The following is a 20485-nucleotide window of genomic DNA, read 5'->3' on the forward strand; positions in this document are numbered from 1 at the left end:
TGTGTGTGTGTGCACTATGCACAGTACAATGCTTGCCCAACTGCGCCAGAAAATCGCTTCGCTATTCATGCTCTTTGCCGCTAGTTTTGTTTTGTGTAAGCAGCACATTTTGGGAAATACCAAACATAATCGACAGTCGATGTACACAAAGCTGCACACCTTCCATGCGCAAAACACTCTTGATTAGCCTGTCTATGATAATAAGCTATTGGTGAACACCATCTAAGCGAGTCTATGCGCACTCCAATGCTTACATTCTGAGAAGAGGACGCAAAGCCAATCGGACCATTGGCCAATGATGAATTGATCGTCAGGAAGACTCTGCTACGAGATCCAATGGTGGGTGAATATAGAGCCAGAGAGCTTGTCGGTGTGGTTGATGTGAGCTGCACTGCACTAAGAGTGGCTACTACTTGGCCGCCCACTTCCAGGACTGAGCCTGAAGCAATGCCTAGTGAAGCTGAGAATGACATTGCGCCGGGAGAAAATGTTGCAGCTGCAGGTTGACTGGGATTGAAGATTGATGTTCCATCAGTGACTGGCCGTCCAGGTGGCACATACACTACACTGTAGGTCACAGACAGTGAGCCAATCAAGCCTCCACTTCTGGTAAGCTGTAAGTTCACTTGTCGCGGTACCTGAACGCACGCCAGAATTACATACAAGCAGTTGTTGTAGGGAATGTCAACAGCAGACCACACCGAGGTACATGAATACACTGGCTTTGAGAAAGACAAACACATTAGTTCTATGGGGATTTCGTATGGTATGGTCATCAAAACTCCTCGCAACAGCAGAAGTAGTCACTGCTGCATGGCATCATGACAATCTAGTCCACTGTAGACCTATCATAATATGCTTACCGATGAAATGGACTGAGAACTATCAGGCGCAAAGCTGACAACTCCATACGCATCGTCACTATCACTGACAGTGATAAGGGCTGTCTCCGAGCTACTGGCCAGTCGTCCTCCACCGGTCACATTCACCAATCGCAGGGTGTAGCGCATGGCCTCTTCAGGAACTGCGTCAGCAAGCAGTGTCACGTCTATGCTGCCACTTGTCACACTAGGTCCCAGTGTGACTGCGCCTGCTGTGGCCACAAACTGAGACGTGAGCGGTGACCCATCTGAGTTCTCAAGCTGCATCATAGAAATGAACAAACGAAAGACCATGAGCACCATACACATGCACATGCACATACACATGCACATGTACATCATGTCAAGCCAGCAAACAAGCAGAAACCCAATCATATGGATACCACTGATAAACTCACTATCCAGGAGACGACGATGGCGCCAAACGCTCCGCGTGATCGCGTAATTGGGAAAGAGGCCGTGCGAGAGATTGCATCTTCACTCAGCACTGTGCTAAGACCAACGAATTGGAAACCGACTACTCCATTCGGATCGTCATTAGCTGTTATTGTAACAGTGGCCATGCTGGGGTCTTCGACGACGCAGTTCAGGCTAGAGTTGAATATCTCTATTTGGAACGACTCGGACACCTCCGGATCACTGTCGTCTGTTATGGGAATTGAGATGCTAGTTGTTCCGGTGTTGGGAGCAAATGTAGCTGTTCCACTAGTGACCACAGGATAGTCTTGACCGCCTACAGCAGTTCCTGTACAATGTGAAGGGGACAAATCATCGGATGGAACTCTTTGCAAAATCTTGACATTTAATTATGAACACTGAAAAGCACAGAGAATGAGAGGCAGGTCATGACTATGCTACTCAATATGTTGTGAATATTATCAAAACTGCAGACAAAAAGCATAATAATTGCATATGGTCACAGTTTTCGTGCTGGTTCCTCGCCCATTCTAAACGATGGCAGCGCAGTTAGATGGGCAGTGGCTCCTGTAGGATGTCCAACAGTGAGCCAACAGGGAGCATTTCTGATAGTTGCTTTTGCTTTCCAACATTGTGGGGTTATCCGGTTTATAAAACACTTGTAAACTCAAAAGCTAGAAAAAAATGGAAATGTTGACTTACCTGAAATTGTCCTGTATTTGACAGTTGCAGCTGCAGATATGTCTCCAAAACTGACGCCTGATGGATCTTTCCCTCTCACTAGGCTCAGACTTGCACTCGTTCCTTCGTCAGCAGTTACGGAAGTTGTTGAAAAGTAAATGGGAGCATCATTCCGGGGTACGGTCACAGTGACAGACACTACTGTGCCAAGAATTGCACCTCCAGTCGGGGACGTGAGGGTTATTGTGAACGTTTGATCCTGCTCTGGTATCTGTTGCAGACAGCACAGGTTGCGGCATGTGCATTCGTGTAAAGAACTTGAGAAAGAATAGTGTGCCTATTTTTAAAGTGTCTGCGGAGGACTCGCAGAGGCCCTGCATCATTTTTAACACACAAAATGCACAGACCTTCTGACATGACATGACGTGCACTAGTACATGTAAGTGTATAGTAAACACAGCTAGCTCAATGGCATTGGTGTTGAGATGATCAGCAACAGTGGTGTTGAGATGGTGTTGAGATGCTCAGCAACAGTGGTGTTGAAATTGTGTTGAGTTGCTCAGCAGCAGCGGTGTTGTGGAAATCCGAGTACGATTGTTATCAGTACTGCAATCACTTGTGCTACGAGGTATATATGTACTTGCAGAGGGGTACTCCAAGTCACATGGCTATGGTTATTCTCTCTATAGCCTGTAAGTTGTCTTTATTATGAGAATAAAATCACAACCAAAGTTCTGGAGTAGACGGTTGAGCCAACACTACAACTCACATTATCCGCGAGAACGTTGATTGTCACGCTGTCCATTGTTGCGTTGGGAGCAAACGACAGTGTGTCTGAAGTGGGTGATATACTGGTCAGTGGGCTTGTTGAAGTCACCTGCCGATACCATATGCACACATAAACTCTCATACATGTGTACAATCATGTACCTTCCTATGCTGCAGGCTAACTAGATGGCTAATGTGAATGGGTGCACTATGCTAATGTGAATGGGTGCACTATGCTAATGTGAATGGGTGCAGTGCGGTATCAGAAGCGCTACAACATGGGATGCAAACAAGCCAGATGACTCGCCACACTGCACCAACTAAAATGGTGCAAGCTCACCCCCAGTAGCCATGGCTACCGTGACACTGTGCCAATGGCATGATGTGTGAGCACACCCACGCCATCAAATTCTGCGGTGTATTACGAAAACATCGACTAGCGGACCTGCACAGGAGTCCCATATGGACTGCTACTTTGCTAGCGTACCGTCCCAAACTGGAATTTTAAGGTACAAACCACCTCATATGGGAAAAACGCCCAACGCAGCATGCGTACAAACTCAGCTTAAAAAATCAGCTCGAACCATCAAAGTCGTTTAGAGTCCTAAACCTGCCTGAAATATGAACTCATTCTTGTGAATAAAAGTCTACTTTCAAGTGTGAGGAGAATTGTAAAGCAAAGACAAGCCTAATGGAGTTGAGAAAATCCCCAAAGATCAAAGGATACTGCCATACCATAATAGGCAAAACTAGACATCCATGTTACTGAAATAGAGGCACCATAGACTCGTGAGGAATGGTAATTTCAGCAGCGACTGAATCAACAGTAACACCTTTAATAGCTATCTATTAGGGGAATTCCCGCACTCGGATATGCTATGAATGCAGTGGCTGAGATCTTACCGTCCACGTAGCTCCTACAGTGTTGAATAGTCCTTTTGTGCGTACCACGTTGAATGTAACTGGCGTGCCTCCTGATGCTGGCTCAGGAACAATTGCCGTAGTTGGCTGGGGAGAGAAGAAAATAAATACACCCTAGGGCCTTGCTGGATTGATTGCACAGTGTGCTGAGTTCCAGTAATATTTTCAGCATGATTTTCAATTGCATTATCGAGATATGCACCAAAGTTTCCAAACTACGAAAGGAGGTGGGGGGGGGGGGGGGTGTTGTAGTATGACTGGTAACCATAGCGCCTCTGGCTGCTACTTGTTGGTATACAACTTGAGGAACATGCGTGTGGGGGGGGGGGGGGGGGCACCTGGCTCGCCTTGATGACACCAGAGTACCGAAGCAGTTACTGTTTGCCTGTCTCCCTCAGTCTCGGCAATTCTGTGAACCTCGTCGTCGCTGGAAGGATACCATCCACACGGACCTATCTGTGGTTGGAGTGCGTAACTGGTTCAAGTTGGCAAGCGACCGTGGAGAGTGGCGTGGAGTGGTGGCAGCAGCAGGTGAGGACAAGGAACCTGCCCCGAAGAACATTGAGTGCCCAACCTACAACCGTCTGTTCCGCCGTAGTTCTGATATGGCCAGGCACAAGTGTTCGACAATCCGTCAGCTCCCGGTATCGGAGCAGCCTGGGTCAGTTCAGTGTCTAACATGCAACCGATGGCTACGTAGCAAGGGAGGCTTTGCGGTGCATAAGTGTTGGCTAGGTGATGCCGACCAGCCGCTGGCCCCTGCTCCTCTTGTTGTTCCAGATGTAACTTGCACAACCTGTCAGCGTTCATTTAAATCGGCTGCGGGTCTCAAGCGTCATCGTTGTGGAACCTGTTCAAAATGCCCTACTGTGGCTGAACGCCAGCAATTCAAGTTTCACTGCCAAGTTTGTCACAACCGACGGTTCCAGAGGGGGCAAGATCTGGATCGCCACTTGGAGCATTGTCTTCCTCCCCTCCCCCCCCCCCCCCCAACCTCTCTGACACTACCTCCCATCTGGGAGTGGCATAGCCAATCTGGCAGCTGTCAATAGTAGTAGTAGTAGTAGTAGTAGTAGTAGTAGTAGTAGTAGTAGTAGTGTGTGTGCAGGCGCGTGCTCGGCGATGGGCACGGGGGGCACGTGCACCCCCCAAAAATTTTCAATCTGGGTAATTGCAATTGTAATGTATGCAAATATGCTCTAAAATTCAAGAAAGGTTGCAAACAAATTGCAGAAAATAGCCGGGGGGGGGGGGCTCCCCTCGGCTCCCGTGCACCCTCCTAGTTGGGGGGCCGAGCACGCCCCTGGTGTGTGTGTGTGTGTGTGTGTGTGTGTGTGTGTGTGTGTGTGTGTGTGTGTGTGTGTGTGTGTGTGTGTGTGTGTGTGTGTGTGTGTGTGTGTGTGTGTGTGTGTGTGTTGAGACTGGGAGGGCAGGGAGGGAGGGAAGGGTGGGGAGGGGGAGGGGGGGTAATTGCATACAATGGAGAGTGGAGTATTGTGCAGCCCCTTGTATGGGTTTAGTATCACAGGACATGATATCCATTGTTAGAGGGGAACTCACACTGACAAAATCCAGCACTCCATAAGGATCGTCATTTGCAAGAATTGTGACGTAGGCCGTAGCTGGTGATCCAATCATAAAGCCACTCGACACACTTGTGATAGAGACAGCTATCGTTTGGTCGGGTTCAGGAATAGCATCGTCCATGAGGCCCAGGCTCATCGTGAGTGTCGATGAACCAAATGCAAAGTTGTCGACGAATGATGTTGTGTGAAAGCCGCTCTGAGTGTTGTTCACAACCTGAACCAAGAAGCACCCGGGCCACACACAGAGTACAAATCAGACGGGTACAGTGGACTACTACATTAGTGAAAAAACTTCAACAACGCTCCTCCAAGTTGTTGCAGGGAATCCATCTCAATTCCATTCCAGTAGTTTGGTGAGATATGGACACAGTCAGTACATTACCCATAGTTCCCGATGGCCACGTACAGTTCAGCAGATGGAAAGTCAACAAGAAAACGGGGGATAACGTGACAAGGGAGTAGGGAGCTGGAGCAGCGCACTGGCGAGTTGGACACATCAATTAATTTTTAAATGCATGTGCCCATCCTCCATGCCATGCATTATTACATGTGATATGTGCACTCTAGAACTGGTTTCACATAATTTCACGCCAATATTTTGACATAATTATGTTATGCCAGAGCAAACTGACTCCTGTCACAGTGTCAGCCGCCGGGCTACACACAATACTCACTGTAAGAAAGACCGTGCAAGGCAGTATTTCCAGGGTACGTTCCAGCGTAACACTGGCAGCAGACAATGAGTTGACCTCTAACACACTGTAGGTGGTAGGGTTGAAGAAGACCTGTGGAGTGATGCCTTCTTGCGCCAGGCATGGCGCTAGAAAGGACAGACATGCCACCGTTGCCTGTAATAACAGCAAGCGCTGACTTGTTTGGACACCCAGTGTTGACCTCTTATGCCGGCTGGTCCCAGCCATTGTTGCACTGCGAAGAAGGGACAAGGGCAAGAGTAGGTAAAATATGAAACCTGTCTGGCTCTTGGACATACAAACACATTCATTGGTCAGGTGCACATTGCACATACGTGCGTTCCGATGAGACATGCACCGGCAGGTTGTCATTGGTTAGGTGTCAAATCACTGCAATCCAACCTATGCAGTGTGCCCTTTCGGCTAGAATCTCTATCACATTGCATGCATGTACTCGTCGAAACTGGCAACTGCACTTACTAAGCAGACGGACGGCACTGGTCGGTGCACGCCTATGCTGGGCCTGATCCTGGCACACTTCACAGTCAGAAATCAGAATTGGCGATGTGATGTAGACCAGCCAAGGCAATTGTCAGTTTGTCGTCTAGAATGCTTTGCAAGCAGCCTAATTCCAGGTTGCTACAGGGTTACATTAGACATAGAGAACAAGACTGGTCAGCTCTAGACACGCAGCCTTAGTCAAGAAAGTACAGTGCACAAGGAGCACCATGTCCCATTGGACTTGCATGGAGATGTTCAGTATGGGTTATCATGGTACTTTTTCTGGTATACATGCATTCACTGACCGCAGTATGTTTGTGTGCCCGAAATTGGTGTATCATATTTCCGGTATGTTAGCCGCACTGGGGTCTAAGCTGCCACCCCCTTTTCGGGCCTAAAATTTATATCTTTGGTTACATTGGGGGTGAAAGTCACATGTCAGGCCGTGACATTTTCTGGCCATCCGATTTTAACACTGCACTGCAAGGAATAGATCAAATCGGTTTATCAGATACTGGTACCTAACTTATGAACACATGACTGGTGTAGAAGCTTCAGGCTGGTGCGGCAATGATGGATCCCAGCACATAAAACAGTAGTTGGATGATGCCGTACATGCATAATACGAGCTTATGCATAGGGCATGGGTCGATTCGGAGTCTAAGCCGCAGGGGCTGTTTTTGAGTTTTCAGTATCGGTATGCGTCCTAAGAGCGGGTAATACTCCGGAAAGTATCAAAGTTCTACACATTGACGCGGCAGAGTACTGCAAAGCTGGTGGACTGCACACTAGTGGCCGCTGTTCTAAAGTACAAGAGCCTCATCATGACTGTAGTGGCATTGTAGTGACTCTGTTTGCTATGTATGGGCTGCCATTTAATAATAATCTACCGTAGAATCCCGCGGATAAGCCCACCCGCGTATAAGGCCACACGTTTTTATATCTATGTTTCTCGTCACCCGCGCGCATACGATTCAGGAGTCTGGAGGAAAAAAAGAAAAAATGTGCTGCACTGACTGTGCATGTGGGGACCAGCATACTCATGCACATGTACATAATGTGGCCTGGCCTGCGCGACACATGATGCGAGGTCACCAATTATTGTGCGCAATCTAGCTGCACATGCACAGATTGTGACAGAAGCTCCTACCACATACTAGTTGCTAACTATGGATGCTATTTTGCATGGTGTATTGGTGGATTTTAGTGTGAACAAAGGTCTGATAAACTTTTTTTATTTTTCGGTCATTTTTTATTTTTTTCCACCTCTCGCATATGTTTTTAGATTTTCAGGTGACGAGAAACATAGAAATAAAAACGTGTGGCCTAAGCCCATGCCCGCGCATAAGCCCAGGGTTTGTTCGAACATCACAAAGCTTCATCGTACAAGCCCATGGGCTTATGTCATACCGAGAGTCCATAAATTATGGACTCTTGGCCATACCGATACCATGTACGTAGTACATGCACATTATAGTTTTTTTTCGTGCATTTCAGCACAATCATCGGTTGTTTTTGTTTGCACAGTGGTTTTCAGCAATGTACTTCTCACTTCCTTGATACTTTTCAATAGCACAACTTGGTGTCGGCGTATAAGCCCATGTTCTCGTATAAGCCCACCGAAATGTCCTTGTGAAACAGATAAGCCCATGGGCTTATCCGCGGGATTCTACGGTATATTTAAAGGATCTCCTAGAGGCGATGGCCTGTCAAGGGGATCTCCTGATGCAAATCATGCAATAGAAATAAACAGTGAGGAAAACTATATGCTACATAATGAGCAATAAAACAGGGCCAGGTTATTCGAAATAAAACAATTAAATGTCCAGGGGCCCGCCCTGTCATTGTAACTGGGACCACCCTCATGTCAATCACTGTATATCCAAGGTCACATTGAAATGACTTGCATAAGCATATGCAGGATGCCTAACATTGAGTTACTTCAATGCAGTACTGTTTGCATCCCAGAATATGGTTTTGATTCTATTGAACTCTCCTGTTCAACCTCGACCCCCCCCCCCCCCCCCCCCTATCCTGCACCTTGTTCCTATCCAGATTCTAAGCCAGCCAATTCATCAGACCTGTCTTAGCTGAGAAATCTGGGAGGAGCAAAGTGTTGACCGTGAGAAGTGTCCGCAATGCTCTTTATCAGTTTTTGTCTGTTTATGTTTATGTAGGGGCCGATGGTAGTTGTGTCCTTCATATTATGTACAAGGACACCTCCCTCCACTTGAAGTCTAACAGAGCCAGTGCTTCAACAACAAGCTGGACCAGTAGTTGTGTCCTTCATATTATGTACAAGGACACCTCCCTCCAAGTCTAACAGAGCCAGTGCTTCAACAACAAGCTGGACCAGTACCATATTCACATATGTGCTTCGCCGATCGTGCCAATGGGAAACCCCACTGCCAATGGAAAGTGTATGAAACCCCATGCCACTGCCAATGGGAGTCCCAACAAACAATACACATAGCAGATATCATGCTAATCTGAATCATTCTCAGGTTGGCTACGCCTCAAAGAGGTGGTTGCAAGACTGAGCGTTGCTTCCCTCTTTCTCGCGTTCAACTGAGCCAGGAACGACGTGAGCTAGCGCATCCTACGAGAAGCACCCTTAGTTACAGATAATTATATCAATGTCATCCAGAAGGATTGTCCCTCCTTACCTGCGAAGGTTGTCGCTAGTTTACCGCAGTTCGTTTCGAATCGCAATAGCAGCACTCCAAGACGAGCTAGCCCAGGAAGTAAGTTCAGCACCTCTCTACTGCTAATCTGCTCCGCGACTAGCGTGTGTCCCGAGGGGTCAAAAACTCCGAATGCAGCTGTACCCTGCAATTTCTTGCCTTGTTCGAGGAACTTTCTCCTCTGCGGATTTCAAAAAAATACGAACGAGGCGGCTCTTTCTGCGCTGCCAGACTTGTCGACTCTTTCAAACTTTCGTAAGGACAGCGCTGCACGGTGTCCGTTACACGGCCAGTGCACAGCGAAGCGCCCAATTTCTGTCCTGACACACGCCCGTCAGTCGAGCACCTCCCTGCACGATAGCGGACAGGTGCCAAGCTAGTACTAGTACTAGTAATGTCGGTGATGCTGGATGCTAATACTAGTACTGCCCAATGCACTGGTCAGCCTCGTGCCTAGTCCGAAGTGGACGGCTTCATGCTCAGTAATATTCTCTCGCGTTGGGGTTTAGTTCCAGTTGTCTCATCTCCGCTATCTCAGACTTGGCTTCACCATGATCACAGCCATTGCAGACAGGCGACTTGACAGGCGCTGGGGCATGCACAAGGATTGGTACGTGCTCGCTCGTGTGCCTATCACTGTGGTCGGTGTGACATCAGGTGCGAAATACCTGTAATAGAGTACGCCATTGCCAGGCAAGCGCAATTGTCACCGTAGTGTAGACCGGCGTACTGCTGTAGCTGTTCAGTGTTGGCTCAAGCTGGAGCAAAAATAATGGTCTTTAGCGGAAGCCTCCCTGCATCATGCATGCCCAGTTTTAGTTGTAGAACATGACATCAGCCTACCGGTACTAGTACAGTAACTCATTTCGTGAACCCCTCATCTAAACTCTAGGATAGTATGAACGTCGACATCAGGATACAATGATTATGTAGATCTACAATCATGAAGGTGAACATCATAGCAAGTGTGACATCATGCTGATATCCTCTATTATCTATATATCGTGCGTGATGTCTCATGAAAGAAAGTCCGGGACTGAGAATGACTGAGTTCACGGAGTGAATGCGTAGCCACGCCCCCTACTGCACAGACCCTGACGATCAGACGCTCTGCCCGGCCCAGCCGCACGATTGGCAGATCGAGTACATGTACAGGAGCACTGCAACTAACTTACTTGACACAACAGGCACGCATGCACTACAAGCACTGGTAATGAATGATAGCTGGTAACTAGGCTAGCTACAGTAAAGAAGAATGCAGACCAGCCATGCATTATTATCCATATCCGTGCATGTACCAATTGCGTCAGGGTAAGCCCAGGGTGTTGGGGTGCATAACTTTTAGCAAATGATAAGCAATGCCATACAATCATGACTGTTGAGAGAGTCCTCCACACAAACGTGTGCGGGGTTCCTGGTCTTGCCTCGTATCCGCCGTATGGGTCGTGAAATGGGCTATCACACACTATGCAGGTGGCGGCGTGCCCTGGCCCCATGGCCCACCGTACTACTGCATGTAGATACTACATTACTAGTGCCAGAAAGTGATGTAATCGTGTTTTCATGAAGTCACGATCCTGGGCCTGACAAATCGGACACTCCGCCTCAGTCACACAGCAACCAATTATGTGCATGCACAATTATTTACTCACATTGGAACATCAAGTACTAGTACATATTATGATGTACAAGTACATGTAGCCATTGTAGGTCTACAATCTCTACATTAGACAATTGTGTGCACTGCACCTGCTCCAGCAAGGTGACAGAAAAGTTGTCATTGACCTGAACATACCCCACCACCTACAATCACTGATGTCGTAGTCAGCAAGAGTACATAATCCCAGCATACTGCACTAACTGAAGTTCGGCATTGGGGCAGGGCCATGGAGTTGTGGTTACATGGGTACTTTGATCTCGCGTTGTCTCCGAAGATGTTACGACTTCTTGGTGTAGTACTGGACTCATATTCATGACTACACGCTGGCAGTTGCATGAGCTGGGATCCACCTTTGAACACCAGACGGAATATTCAATTCAGGGGTTACGGTTGACACAAACTTGGAACAATAGTCAATGGCTTTCTTGAACAATTAGAAGACAGAAGGAGGAAAGTGGCAGGAAGGGTGTAACATGGGCGGCAAAGAGTACATTCCGGTTACGCCATTGAAATAATATTGAATTGTCCCAGGGGAAAATCAACTGAGAGAGTATCTCAAGCACAACCTACATGCATCAAGGCTGCATTCATAAGTGATGCTGCAGATCAAGTTGGACACAGACACACATATCAAGAAACAACGACAGGACCTGTGCACTGCGTTCTAGCTCGAGTGCATAGCACCAGAAGTCTGGAAGTGAGAAAAAAAAGAATGTTGCGTATCCAGCATAACTCCAGTAAAGTATCTATTAGAATTAGAACACCAGACAATCCTGGGACACTATAATAAATAGTATAAAACAGGTAAAAAGTATTTTTTTTAAACTTTGAAGTACATGAAACCGCTTGCAGAAGGGTAAGAAAATAAATTCAAAGATGGAGGAGTTGGAATACAAACACAGCCCTAACCATAAAAGAATTGTGACAGTCGCTTCCGACAAGACGATCGGAATGCCACAAGAAAAGAAACAAACGCAGCCAACAGAAGGAGTTTGTAGGGCAATGTCGAGTATGATGGCAGATTAAGCATGCCTCCACTACTGCAGGAAAACAAACAAACAAACCAGCAAAGCAAACATGCATGCAGTGAGAGAGTAGTATAAAAAATATATAAAAAATTCGACGGGTTCGGGTACCGGGCAGGTCAAGAACAAGGAGTCGTACAACTCCCTGGTCAAGAACCACCTTTCCGCTTCCGTGGGACGCCACCGCCCCATTATCAGGCGTCAGATGCGGCTCCTAAAGAGAGTAGTATGGTCAACACAAATTTACGCCAAGGATTACTACAGCCCACTGAATAGGAACAAATACTTGAAGTAATTACAGCATGAATTTCATAAACCAAGCGTTTACTTGTCAGTGCACCAGTGTACAGACGAGTACAAGCCCGAAACGTGACAGTTTACCTCTGATAAAGTGGTAGGATGTGGACTACTGCTGCAGAAAATATGGCGATGTTGTAACGGCGTTTTTTCAACTTCGACATCAACGCCAATGGCTCACGTGCCGCGTGCAGCAAAACCTGTCCGAATTAGCCAACTCGTAACTTGCTGTTTCTCTGTCAATTCGGAAAACGATAAAATATCCTGCAAAAATTTGCGCAAAACTCACGTTGCCTTCGAACGCGAGCGGAGTGCGACTCACGCTCAAATTCGACGTTCAACGCCATTTCCCATGTCAAACTACACGTCGCTCCAAAAAAAGTTGTGCGAAACCTCTCAAATGGAGAGTACGCAGAACCTCACACCAATTACAGTCGACCTACCCTTACAACGATATGCGGCGCTCCAAAAAAAGTCGTGCGAAACCTCTCTAATGGAGAGTACGCAGAACCTAACACCAACTACATGTACTAACCTGTCAGACGAAGGCCGATGTAGATTGTAGACAAGCGCTCCGAGCGTCCACTGCACCTCACTGTGATCAATCTCACTCACAGATTGAAAGTGGTCAAATTTCTCCGGGAAGTGATGCCCATCGTGCAACACCGCAGCCAGCCAGGCAGCCTTGAAACATTGACGCCTAGACAGCGAAGTAAAAGCACACAGGGAAATGAAATGAAACACGAGACTATAAACTGCCTACAACTAACTTCAGTACATGTACTACAGGTCACATTACAAATCATTCGCCAGCCAGGAGTACTCACATAGAAGGAAAAAACAGCCCCCAGCATGCTGATAATCTAGCCACCATTCATCAACCGGATTGCAGCCAAGCCGACGAAGCATGGCGCTGTGCCCTCATCCGCATTTTGGCCGACCCCTTTCAGAAACGAAAGCACCACTGCACAATGCATGGTATGGGTAGTGACACTGCAAAACCCCTTGCTTCCCTATCCAGGATGCATTGTGTGCATGTAGGCACGGAAGAGCACACCACACTGCTAGTTCACTGCTACCGTCGAGTAAAAACGATAACTAGCCTACCTTCCACGCTATACGCCATGCGTGGAGCGATGCACATTTGATAGCAACGCACATACGTTCCAGGCCGCCCCTCTTCAATTCGAAGTCGGCTACAACCCAGGTCACTGGAGTCATCCAGAAAATAAACTTTATGCAGCAGAATATGTGGGAAATTACGTTACATACACATACATGCAACACTGAGAAAAGATTCAAAGTTCTTCTCTCCATACCTCAACCGATTGGAATCTGCTTTCGGGTACTTTTTGTCGATTTCCTTCTCTTTCTTTATATCTGCCCATGCCATACCACAGAATTTCTGCAAAGAGAGCAATACAAGTTACCTGGTTCAGGTCTATTTGGTGATAAATTCATCAGATGATAATTATTATTATCATTTCCAGATAGACATAGTCCAGTATACACCGTGTAATGAAGTGGAGATATCACAAGATTGCTAAGGAATCATTTTGACAAGTGCATCAATCACTGAGAGGGCTGTCAAACAGATAATTGCAGACACACTGCGGACAGCTGAGGATGACACCAACATAGTGGCTGTACACACCGACACAGGAGACAGAGTCTATTACAGGCAGACAGCCAGCGGAGAATCAACACGTGTCACAATCGCTGGGCATGTGCTTACTTGGTTTGCTTGTACGTATCGCTGGTATTGGTAGCGGCCGCCAATCCCCAGGATGTCCTCCATGCAATACCAATACTCTGACAGGCCGTAGAAGCTACGTGACAGTGGCAAGCGAGGCTGATATGCGCCACCAAGGGAATGGTACTCCTCTTGACTTGCTTCCAGCAGCGGCAACAAGGACTTCCGACAAGCCGCAAACTGCCCAGTGCCTTTCAGCTCTATGTTCGTACCTGCCGGTAGAGCTTCCTCACCAGCTGCTAAAACTACACAAACAAAAAGACAACATGTACGCAAATTGTTTCCGTTTGCTCCAAGCTCCAATGAAACAAGGCCAAAGCACCCGGAACTAGCGAAACTCAATACATATACATAGCACTTTCACAAGGAAGGCACTGCATCGTGCTACCTCTCCTTATTGCTACTTCGAAGTACCATTGTCCAATGTGCTTGGGTATGGGCAGGCACATCTGCCATTTAACAGGGTCAATAGATGATGTGCCTTACCTTCAACCTGAGAGCCTGAGGCTTTGACTGCTACTGCCATGTTTCGTGGCTGGCACGGGTCCTCCACAACACTCACAGGCGATTTTGTTTGAGACCTGAGCCATAACCAATCAATGTGATTGATCATGGTAACAAGCAAACGCGCAAACAACACAGGTAAAGCATATCAACACTTTTAAAAGATAGATAGATAGATACCGGTAGATAGATAGATAGAGAGGAAGAGAGAGAGAGGGGGGGGGGGGGGGGGGAAGAGAGGTGCCATAGACTGCAGGTATACTTGAAGTATGTACCAAAACAAGACACTGCACACAATGATACCATACCGTGCTTGATTCGCCAGCTTCTGGATATATTTCTGGTATGCTGAGTTGGCACCGAAACCTAAGAAGGTTGTGACATAAAGATGATAGTTGAGACAAGCTGTGGCAGATGGTGGACAAAGCTGAATATCCATACCGACCTCTGCAGGTAGAACCTTCGGCAGCAGAAATACACACAATAACAAAGAGGTCTTAGCGACTCAGAGAATAGTTCGCAACTTTACTGAGCTTGCTTTACGAGAAAGCAAAAGTAATGGGGTCTTGTAACCCATGGTAAAGAGGGTTAAATTCACAAGAGAGTATAGAAAAAAAGTGGCTGGGACTGCTCCGTTCAAACTTAGCTGGGATCAACCTTTCATTGGCATGTCTCACCTAACAAAATTAGCCAACATCAAATATAAACTAAAGCTGGTGCTGATACAGTAAACACAGAAACCACTTCTGACTGCCATCAGCAGATGAAAGGCAAATCAAAAGCAGCAAAACATGTTTATAGTATGAGCTTCAAAAGAAGTAGGATTCGCAATAACAGTGATGCGGCAGCAAGAGACAATCATCAGAAAGGGCTTTCATACCTCATTCTTCACTTCGTAGGCGATTTGCTCCGATGCACCTCCCATTTCTATGAAGCCATGAGTCTCCAGTTGATTGCCTGCTCTCAACGTGGGTGCAAATTGTGCAGAGGATGGATAAACAGGCAGCACAGCAAAAGGGCGTGAATCAGTGAATCATCAACAGGAGCAAATGTCATCAAGTTCCTCATGAAGCAACGTAAAAAGCTCTTTGGGCCACATTTGGGCAATACAGCAGAGGACAATGGTACTGCATAACAAAAGAGGACAAAAAAAGCAGTACCTGAAGTGTTTGCCGTAGCCGGGGGAATTTTGTCCCTCCCAGTCCACAAGAATAGCATACACATGAATGAAGAGCAACTACTGGCCATCTGCCTATCAATACTGACCTTTCAGTGCAGCATGAAGTGGTCACTAAACACACTGAACACAGATATTACTCCATGTACATGATTGTACTACCTAAGCTGGTTGAGCGTTCTCAACATAATTGTATAGCCGGTGGCGATGCGGACATGAAAAAAACCTTGACATGTACATGCACTGATAAGTATCCGCAGCACACAGTGCCCACTCACCATCGGACGACCTGGACAGCCGACTCAGCGCATAGTTCACAGCAATCCATCCAAACACACCCTCCATTTGCCCTGAAATGACCCTGACGTGATCTGCTTGGATGTTGAATCGGTACTGAGCACGAATACGGGAGAACACCGCTGCAAGAATGGCATTTCTTTCCCTAGCGGGCACCAAGCGCAACCCAGCAGTGCCGAGAACGTAAATATTCGTAGTGGGATGCAGTTCCGAAGGAATATGGGAGGCAGCTAGCTTCAGCAGGGGAACGAGGGATGAGTACGCCCGCTGGGGTGTGCTGCGAAAGCTGGACAAGCCTGCAACATGATCATACGGACAGCATTGCAGAAAGACAAAGAGCTCAATCACAGTGCAGGGAAGTTTGGTTTCTACCATTCGCTTCGGAGACAACGGCCTTAATATCTCTCTTTCTCTCTCTCCCTCTCTCCCCCTTCCTTCCTCTGGCTCTCTCTCCCCAATGGCGCCTGCTGTGTATGCCGATCCTGAGACCCTTGGTCGGGGGAGTTCACCGCACCTCACCAGCACAGCTCATGTAGCGCCTACACACCCACTGTTGTATCTCTGCTAAGTTTTTGGTTTTGTTTCGTTTCCCCCTTTTCCGTAGGTATGAGCACTGTGATAAAAAGTAAACAAAAGATACACCAACAAGGACAAGTAGGAAATGCTTATGGCACACTTCGTCCTCCTTGTTGCTGTACACAAGCATCATTCACTATCATTTTTATTTATTTTTAAACTCAGCCAGTATGCCTACTACTGTGTTGACTTCGTCTTAGGGGCAGGACACGGGGAAATATACAAGGGTGTGAACCCGCCTCTCGGCACTAGGAGTAGCTCGCTCGACTCGACTGAGTGACGATGATCCATACCGTGATCTGGTCAGCTGGGTCATGGAGATTCCCAGTTAGATGTGCGGCCGCGTGGGGTTCCAACCGGCGACCTCTCCGTTCACAGGCAAGTGCAGTACACACTGGTCCCTAGGCACTTTGTACAGATGAAGGAATCCCGTAGGTGTGTACATGCCCGGTTGGGTGTTGATTGTGTGGTACACATGTACATTATTACAGGGTGCGACAGAGCTCTCGGCCATTGAAGAAATGTTGAGTCACCTCCACCATTACACTGCGCTCTTTAGCCGACTAGACCCTCCTGCACACAACCATCACCATTGCGAGGACACTTCCGTAGACGATATTGATAAACTCCTTCAGACAGCTGTTTCGCTAATACATAGCTCATAAGTGAAGGTAGATGTTGAATGATTAAAATATAGCCCAAACTGCTATTATATAAGGTTTCCACATACAAAACTGGCATAGCTAAGGTGATAACGCGGGAAAGGGAAAGTGTGAAGTACTACTGTTGACGCGCATGGGACATGCATGCAGCGTCAGAAATTCGGCGCGGAAAATCAATCACTATGCATACTATCAAAGCAGAAATAACGTGCCAGAATCAGTGTACTGCGTAGCTAGTGTCAGTAGTGAGAGTCTGTGTATCGTACTTGTCCCAGCGCCATGAAGGCCTGCAAACGCACCTCACGACTCGCCGACGTCGACAGCCACAGCAGCCCCTGGGGCATGACACTGTACTGGACGCAATACCATACGACCAACTGTTTGTTTCTACCAGCGTTATTGTACCGTCGACACAGCTCTGACGACGATATACTGGGCGAATGCCGCGGGGCCTCCCAGCGGCAGTGGGTGATGGGCAGATAACAAGGTAGCTTGCGGACAATATCGGTGGCATGAAGCCTAGTGACTGCCAAGCGTCTTGGCGCGACGGGCGACTCGTACTACTCCCGAGCAGATCTACTGCGCACATAGCGATTCTACGGATGCAAAAAAACCGTGATTTGGTCCAAATTCCCGCAGGGACAGTTCCTACGATACTGTGGCTCAGTGGATAGTGCAAGCATGGAGTGAGATACCTGAGGAGCTGGTGAAGGCATCGTCTGTAAACGGTGGCATTGGCAGTGATGTTCCTCGTGACGGCCTTCACTCGTCCCTGAAGTCTCTCCTCGATGACGGTGAAGTGCCCGATGACATTGCAGAGGAAAGTGACACTGATGTTGAGGACTCGACTGACGGCAGCGATGAAGATGGCGAGGCACGCGGCATTGATGAAGTGCCTAGTGGCAATGGTGAAGTGACCAGTGATGAAGACCGTCTGGATGATCTGCCCGGTGATGAAGCTGTTTCTGATGAAGTTTGTACTGAGGACTAGAATGAATGGTTCATGCTCATGTTCTCGCTTTGCTTTATGTTTGAACTTGTGTTTAACGGTTCCCACATGTCCCATGGCGGGCAAAACCAGTCATTAGTGAGTTTCTGCCACACGGTAAAACGTACCAAAGTACGTATGGAAACCTCATCGCGGTACAGGATCAAGTTTCACACGGATTTTTCATACCCTTTTCCGTGGGAAGCGCACTTCGCACGGACTCGGCTCCGTGTGAAAACTGAGCGCACAGAGTACATGTGGCGGGAAGTTCAAGCATGCTACGCACAGCAGAACCGGCGCAATGTACGAAAAATCCGCGTCGAACTTCACTTGCAGTTGACACGGAGTTTGGTACGTAGTTCCGTGTAGCAGAAACTCACTTTCAACACTCGAGATAACCCAACTGTGCAAAAGTGTCCATATAAAATGTGTTTCGGCACACACATGCGCTTATACTGGTATGTGAGGGTGCATTATGTCTGGATATAAGCACGTGCGCTTGTTTGTGCGACATTATGGTACAAGCAGGATTCAGGAGGTCTCTTTCTGCACAACTGCAGCTCAGTTGTACGCACTACACCACTTCCCGCCGCAGATTTGCACCAAGTATGATGCAGTCCCAGAATTTCGCCGCAACCGACACCCATGAAGACAAAGTCAGAAGCTGCACACTCTGGGTTTCATGTCCTCTTGGTACAACGTGCCTATGGCTTACGCACTACCGGGGAGCCCCATTCACTATCATTGCTATGCAAAGGGCAGTACATGTACTGCCATGAGTACATACGTAACTGTTACCTCTCATATGCACTCAATCCACTCAGCTCACCTGGTTCAGTTTTCATTGTAACCAACTTTCCGTTCTCATCAGTTTTCTGCTTGAGAGACAACAGCGACCGGCCATTGCTCGTTGATGGCCACTCGTAAACGTACACTCGAGATCCACTGCTACCAGCATCAATGACAATTGCATAGCGTTTAGCATCTGCAGTGTTCGATGTGGTGGCAATCCTGCTGACGTTGGCCACAGGTAGATTCACAATGAAGAGAACCACTATCGTCATGCAGCAAATCGCAGTGGATCTGAGCCTCACATTCCTCATCGCGGGCTTAGATTCCAACTCGGCAGTGGTCATAGACAATCTACATGAGAATATTGTTGCATCACGAACGAGATTAGTGAAATAGAAAAATCTGAAATAATTTTAAATTACTGTTGCATCTATGATGAGAATACGCTCGTATGAATCGGATTCAGTGATGAAACTTCGGGCAGAATTTGGAACAGAAGCTAGCAACGAATAGTGGCCTCCCCACAGCTACGCAAGTATGTCTTCACCCTGTCCCAACGTCGCACACCTTCGTCCTGCTTCTCATATTCTCATTTCTCAAAGACATACGATCATAGATTCATAGTATCATACAAATTTAATCATGTTTCATATACTACTATAATTCTTGACACTTCGACGCACGATCGGTAGACGGTCGATCGGGTCGACCACGCACGATCACGTGTACCGGTACGCGGTGACTCTGGTCACCATGGTCACACTTTTTACGTATAATTACGCGAGGTATATTATGTATCCGATTGCAACGACCAGGAGGCTGAAAGTAGTGGCTGCAAATGACCGATATCCGTCACTTGCAGCTCTGCATCGGAGGCCTGTAGCTGGCCTGAAGAGTTGTAAAATTACACCTTTGTAGCCGGGCGAGTCAGAGCGAGGGCGATTCACGGCTTGGTCAAAAACTGTCGGCCTGGAACGTAAACGTCGATCTGCCGACACAGTTCACCTGGTTCACACGTCTGACCTGGCATGCTGCCTTGCGTGAAAGGAACATTTTTCGGAAAGCAAGCTTCTTCTCCAAAATTCGAAATTTCCTTCCAAAAATGCCGTCGTCCTTGACCTCGAAGCTGAATGTTGTTAGGATAGAAAATTAGCGAAGATGTAGCCGACCCATTCTGGCAAGCCGTGTGCCTTCTGGATATGCAGTTGTTCGCCATGGTCAACAATCTTCTTCTCCTTCGTTCGTACTTTCACTTTCCTGACCACGAATACAAGCGGTACCCATGCTCAGGTTAGTGTTTATTTGTCTGTCTATGCACATACACGTAATACAATGTAATGTTCGTGCTGCAGGCACTGGCTGATCATGGAAATAGAGGAAGCAGCCAGCTTTCTTTGAATTCTCGTGCTTTCAACAAAAATATTGTACACACTTTCCTTGGCTTCTCTTTCCCACCGCCACCATGCATGCACAATCGAGCTTGCTTTAATGCCCTGCAGTGCAGAATGCTCCCACCACCGCAACTACCAGCACCGCCACCACCACCAGCAGCAGCAGCACCACCACCACCACCATGACCACCACCACCACCACCACCACCACCGTGACCACCACCACCACCAC

At 47.6% G+C, this 20485-nt stretch overlaps 2 protein-coding genes across 3 annotated transcripts in view; both read right to left on the reverse strand.

Annotated features, from left to right (window-relative positions):
• The window catches only part of LOC135805720 (adhesion G-protein coupled receptor V1-like), a 79817-nt gene extending 70451 nt beyond the window's left edge, over positions 1-9366 (reverse strand). Inside the window, exons 1-10 of the mRNA XM_065319805.1 lie at positions 9114-9366; positions 6427-6585; positions 5929-6181; positions 5229-5468; positions 3651-3755; positions 2749-2856; positions 2001-2250; positions 1280-1626; positions 864-1142; positions 255-638 (exon numbers count right to left, since the gene is read on the reverse strand). Of these exons, the coding sequence (XP_065175877.1) occupies positions 255-638; positions 864-1142; positions 1280-1626; positions 2001-2250; positions 2749-2856; positions 3651-3755; positions 5229-5468; positions 5929-6174 (1959 nt within the window). The 5' untranslated portion in view covers positions 6175-6181; positions 6427-6585; positions 9114-9366. The remainder of the gene's footprint in view (positions 1-254; positions 639-863; positions 1143-1279; positions 1627-2000; positions 2251-2748; positions 2857-3650; positions 3756-5228; positions 5469-5928; positions 6182-6426; positions 6586-9113) is intronic.
• A 1811-nt stretch (positions 9367-11177) lies between these two features.
• Positions 11178-19469, reverse strand: LOC135805725 (ectonucleoside triphosphate diphosphohydrolase 7-like). 2 transcript variants are annotated; one of them, XM_065319810.1, is made up of 9 exons: positions 18900-19469; positions 15826-16140; positions 15251-15327; positions 14679-14830; positions 14353-14447; positions 13849-14111; positions 13433-13518; positions 12649-12813; positions 11178-11831 (listed from the first exon to the last, which is right to left on the reverse strand). In XM_065319810.1, the coding sequence occupies exons 1-9, from the start codon at positions 19204-19206 to the stop codon at positions 11696-11698; spliced, it is 1596 nt and encodes a 531-aa protein (XP_065175882.1). In that variant the 5' UTR covers positions 19207-19469; the 3' UTR covers positions 11178-11695. The 2 variants fall into 2 exon arrangements, with proteins under 2 accessions (XP_065175882.1, XP_065175883.1); XM_065319811.1 differs by having other exon boundaries at positions 11180-11828.
• Positions 19470-20485: the final 1016 nt, after the last annotated feature.

This window comes from Sycon ciliatum, chromosome 1 (assembly GCF_964019385.1).
Source record: "Sycon ciliatum chromosome 1, ocSycCili1.1, whole genome shotgun sequence".
NCBI lineage: Eukaryota > Metazoa > Porifera > Calcarea > Leucosolenida > Sycettidae > Sycon > Sycon ciliatum.

What these genes read in the sequence shown, in the direction of transcription:
- LOC135805725 (XM_065319810.1), bottom strand. Translation starts at nt 19,206, where the DNA reads ATGACCACTGCCGAGTTGGAATCTAAGCCCGCGATGAGGAATGTGAGG. An exon ending in CCTACGAAGTGAAGAATGAG is followed by an intron (nt 14,831 to 15,250) that starts GTATGAAAGCCC and finishes CTGCTGCCGAAG; the next exon opens with GTTCTACCTGCAGAGGTCGG. An exon ending in CATCGGCCTTCGTCTGACAG is followed by an intron (nt 11,832 to 12,648) that starts GTTAGTACATGT and finishes GTTTTCCTGCAG; the next exon opens with TAGTGGAGGCATGCTTAATC.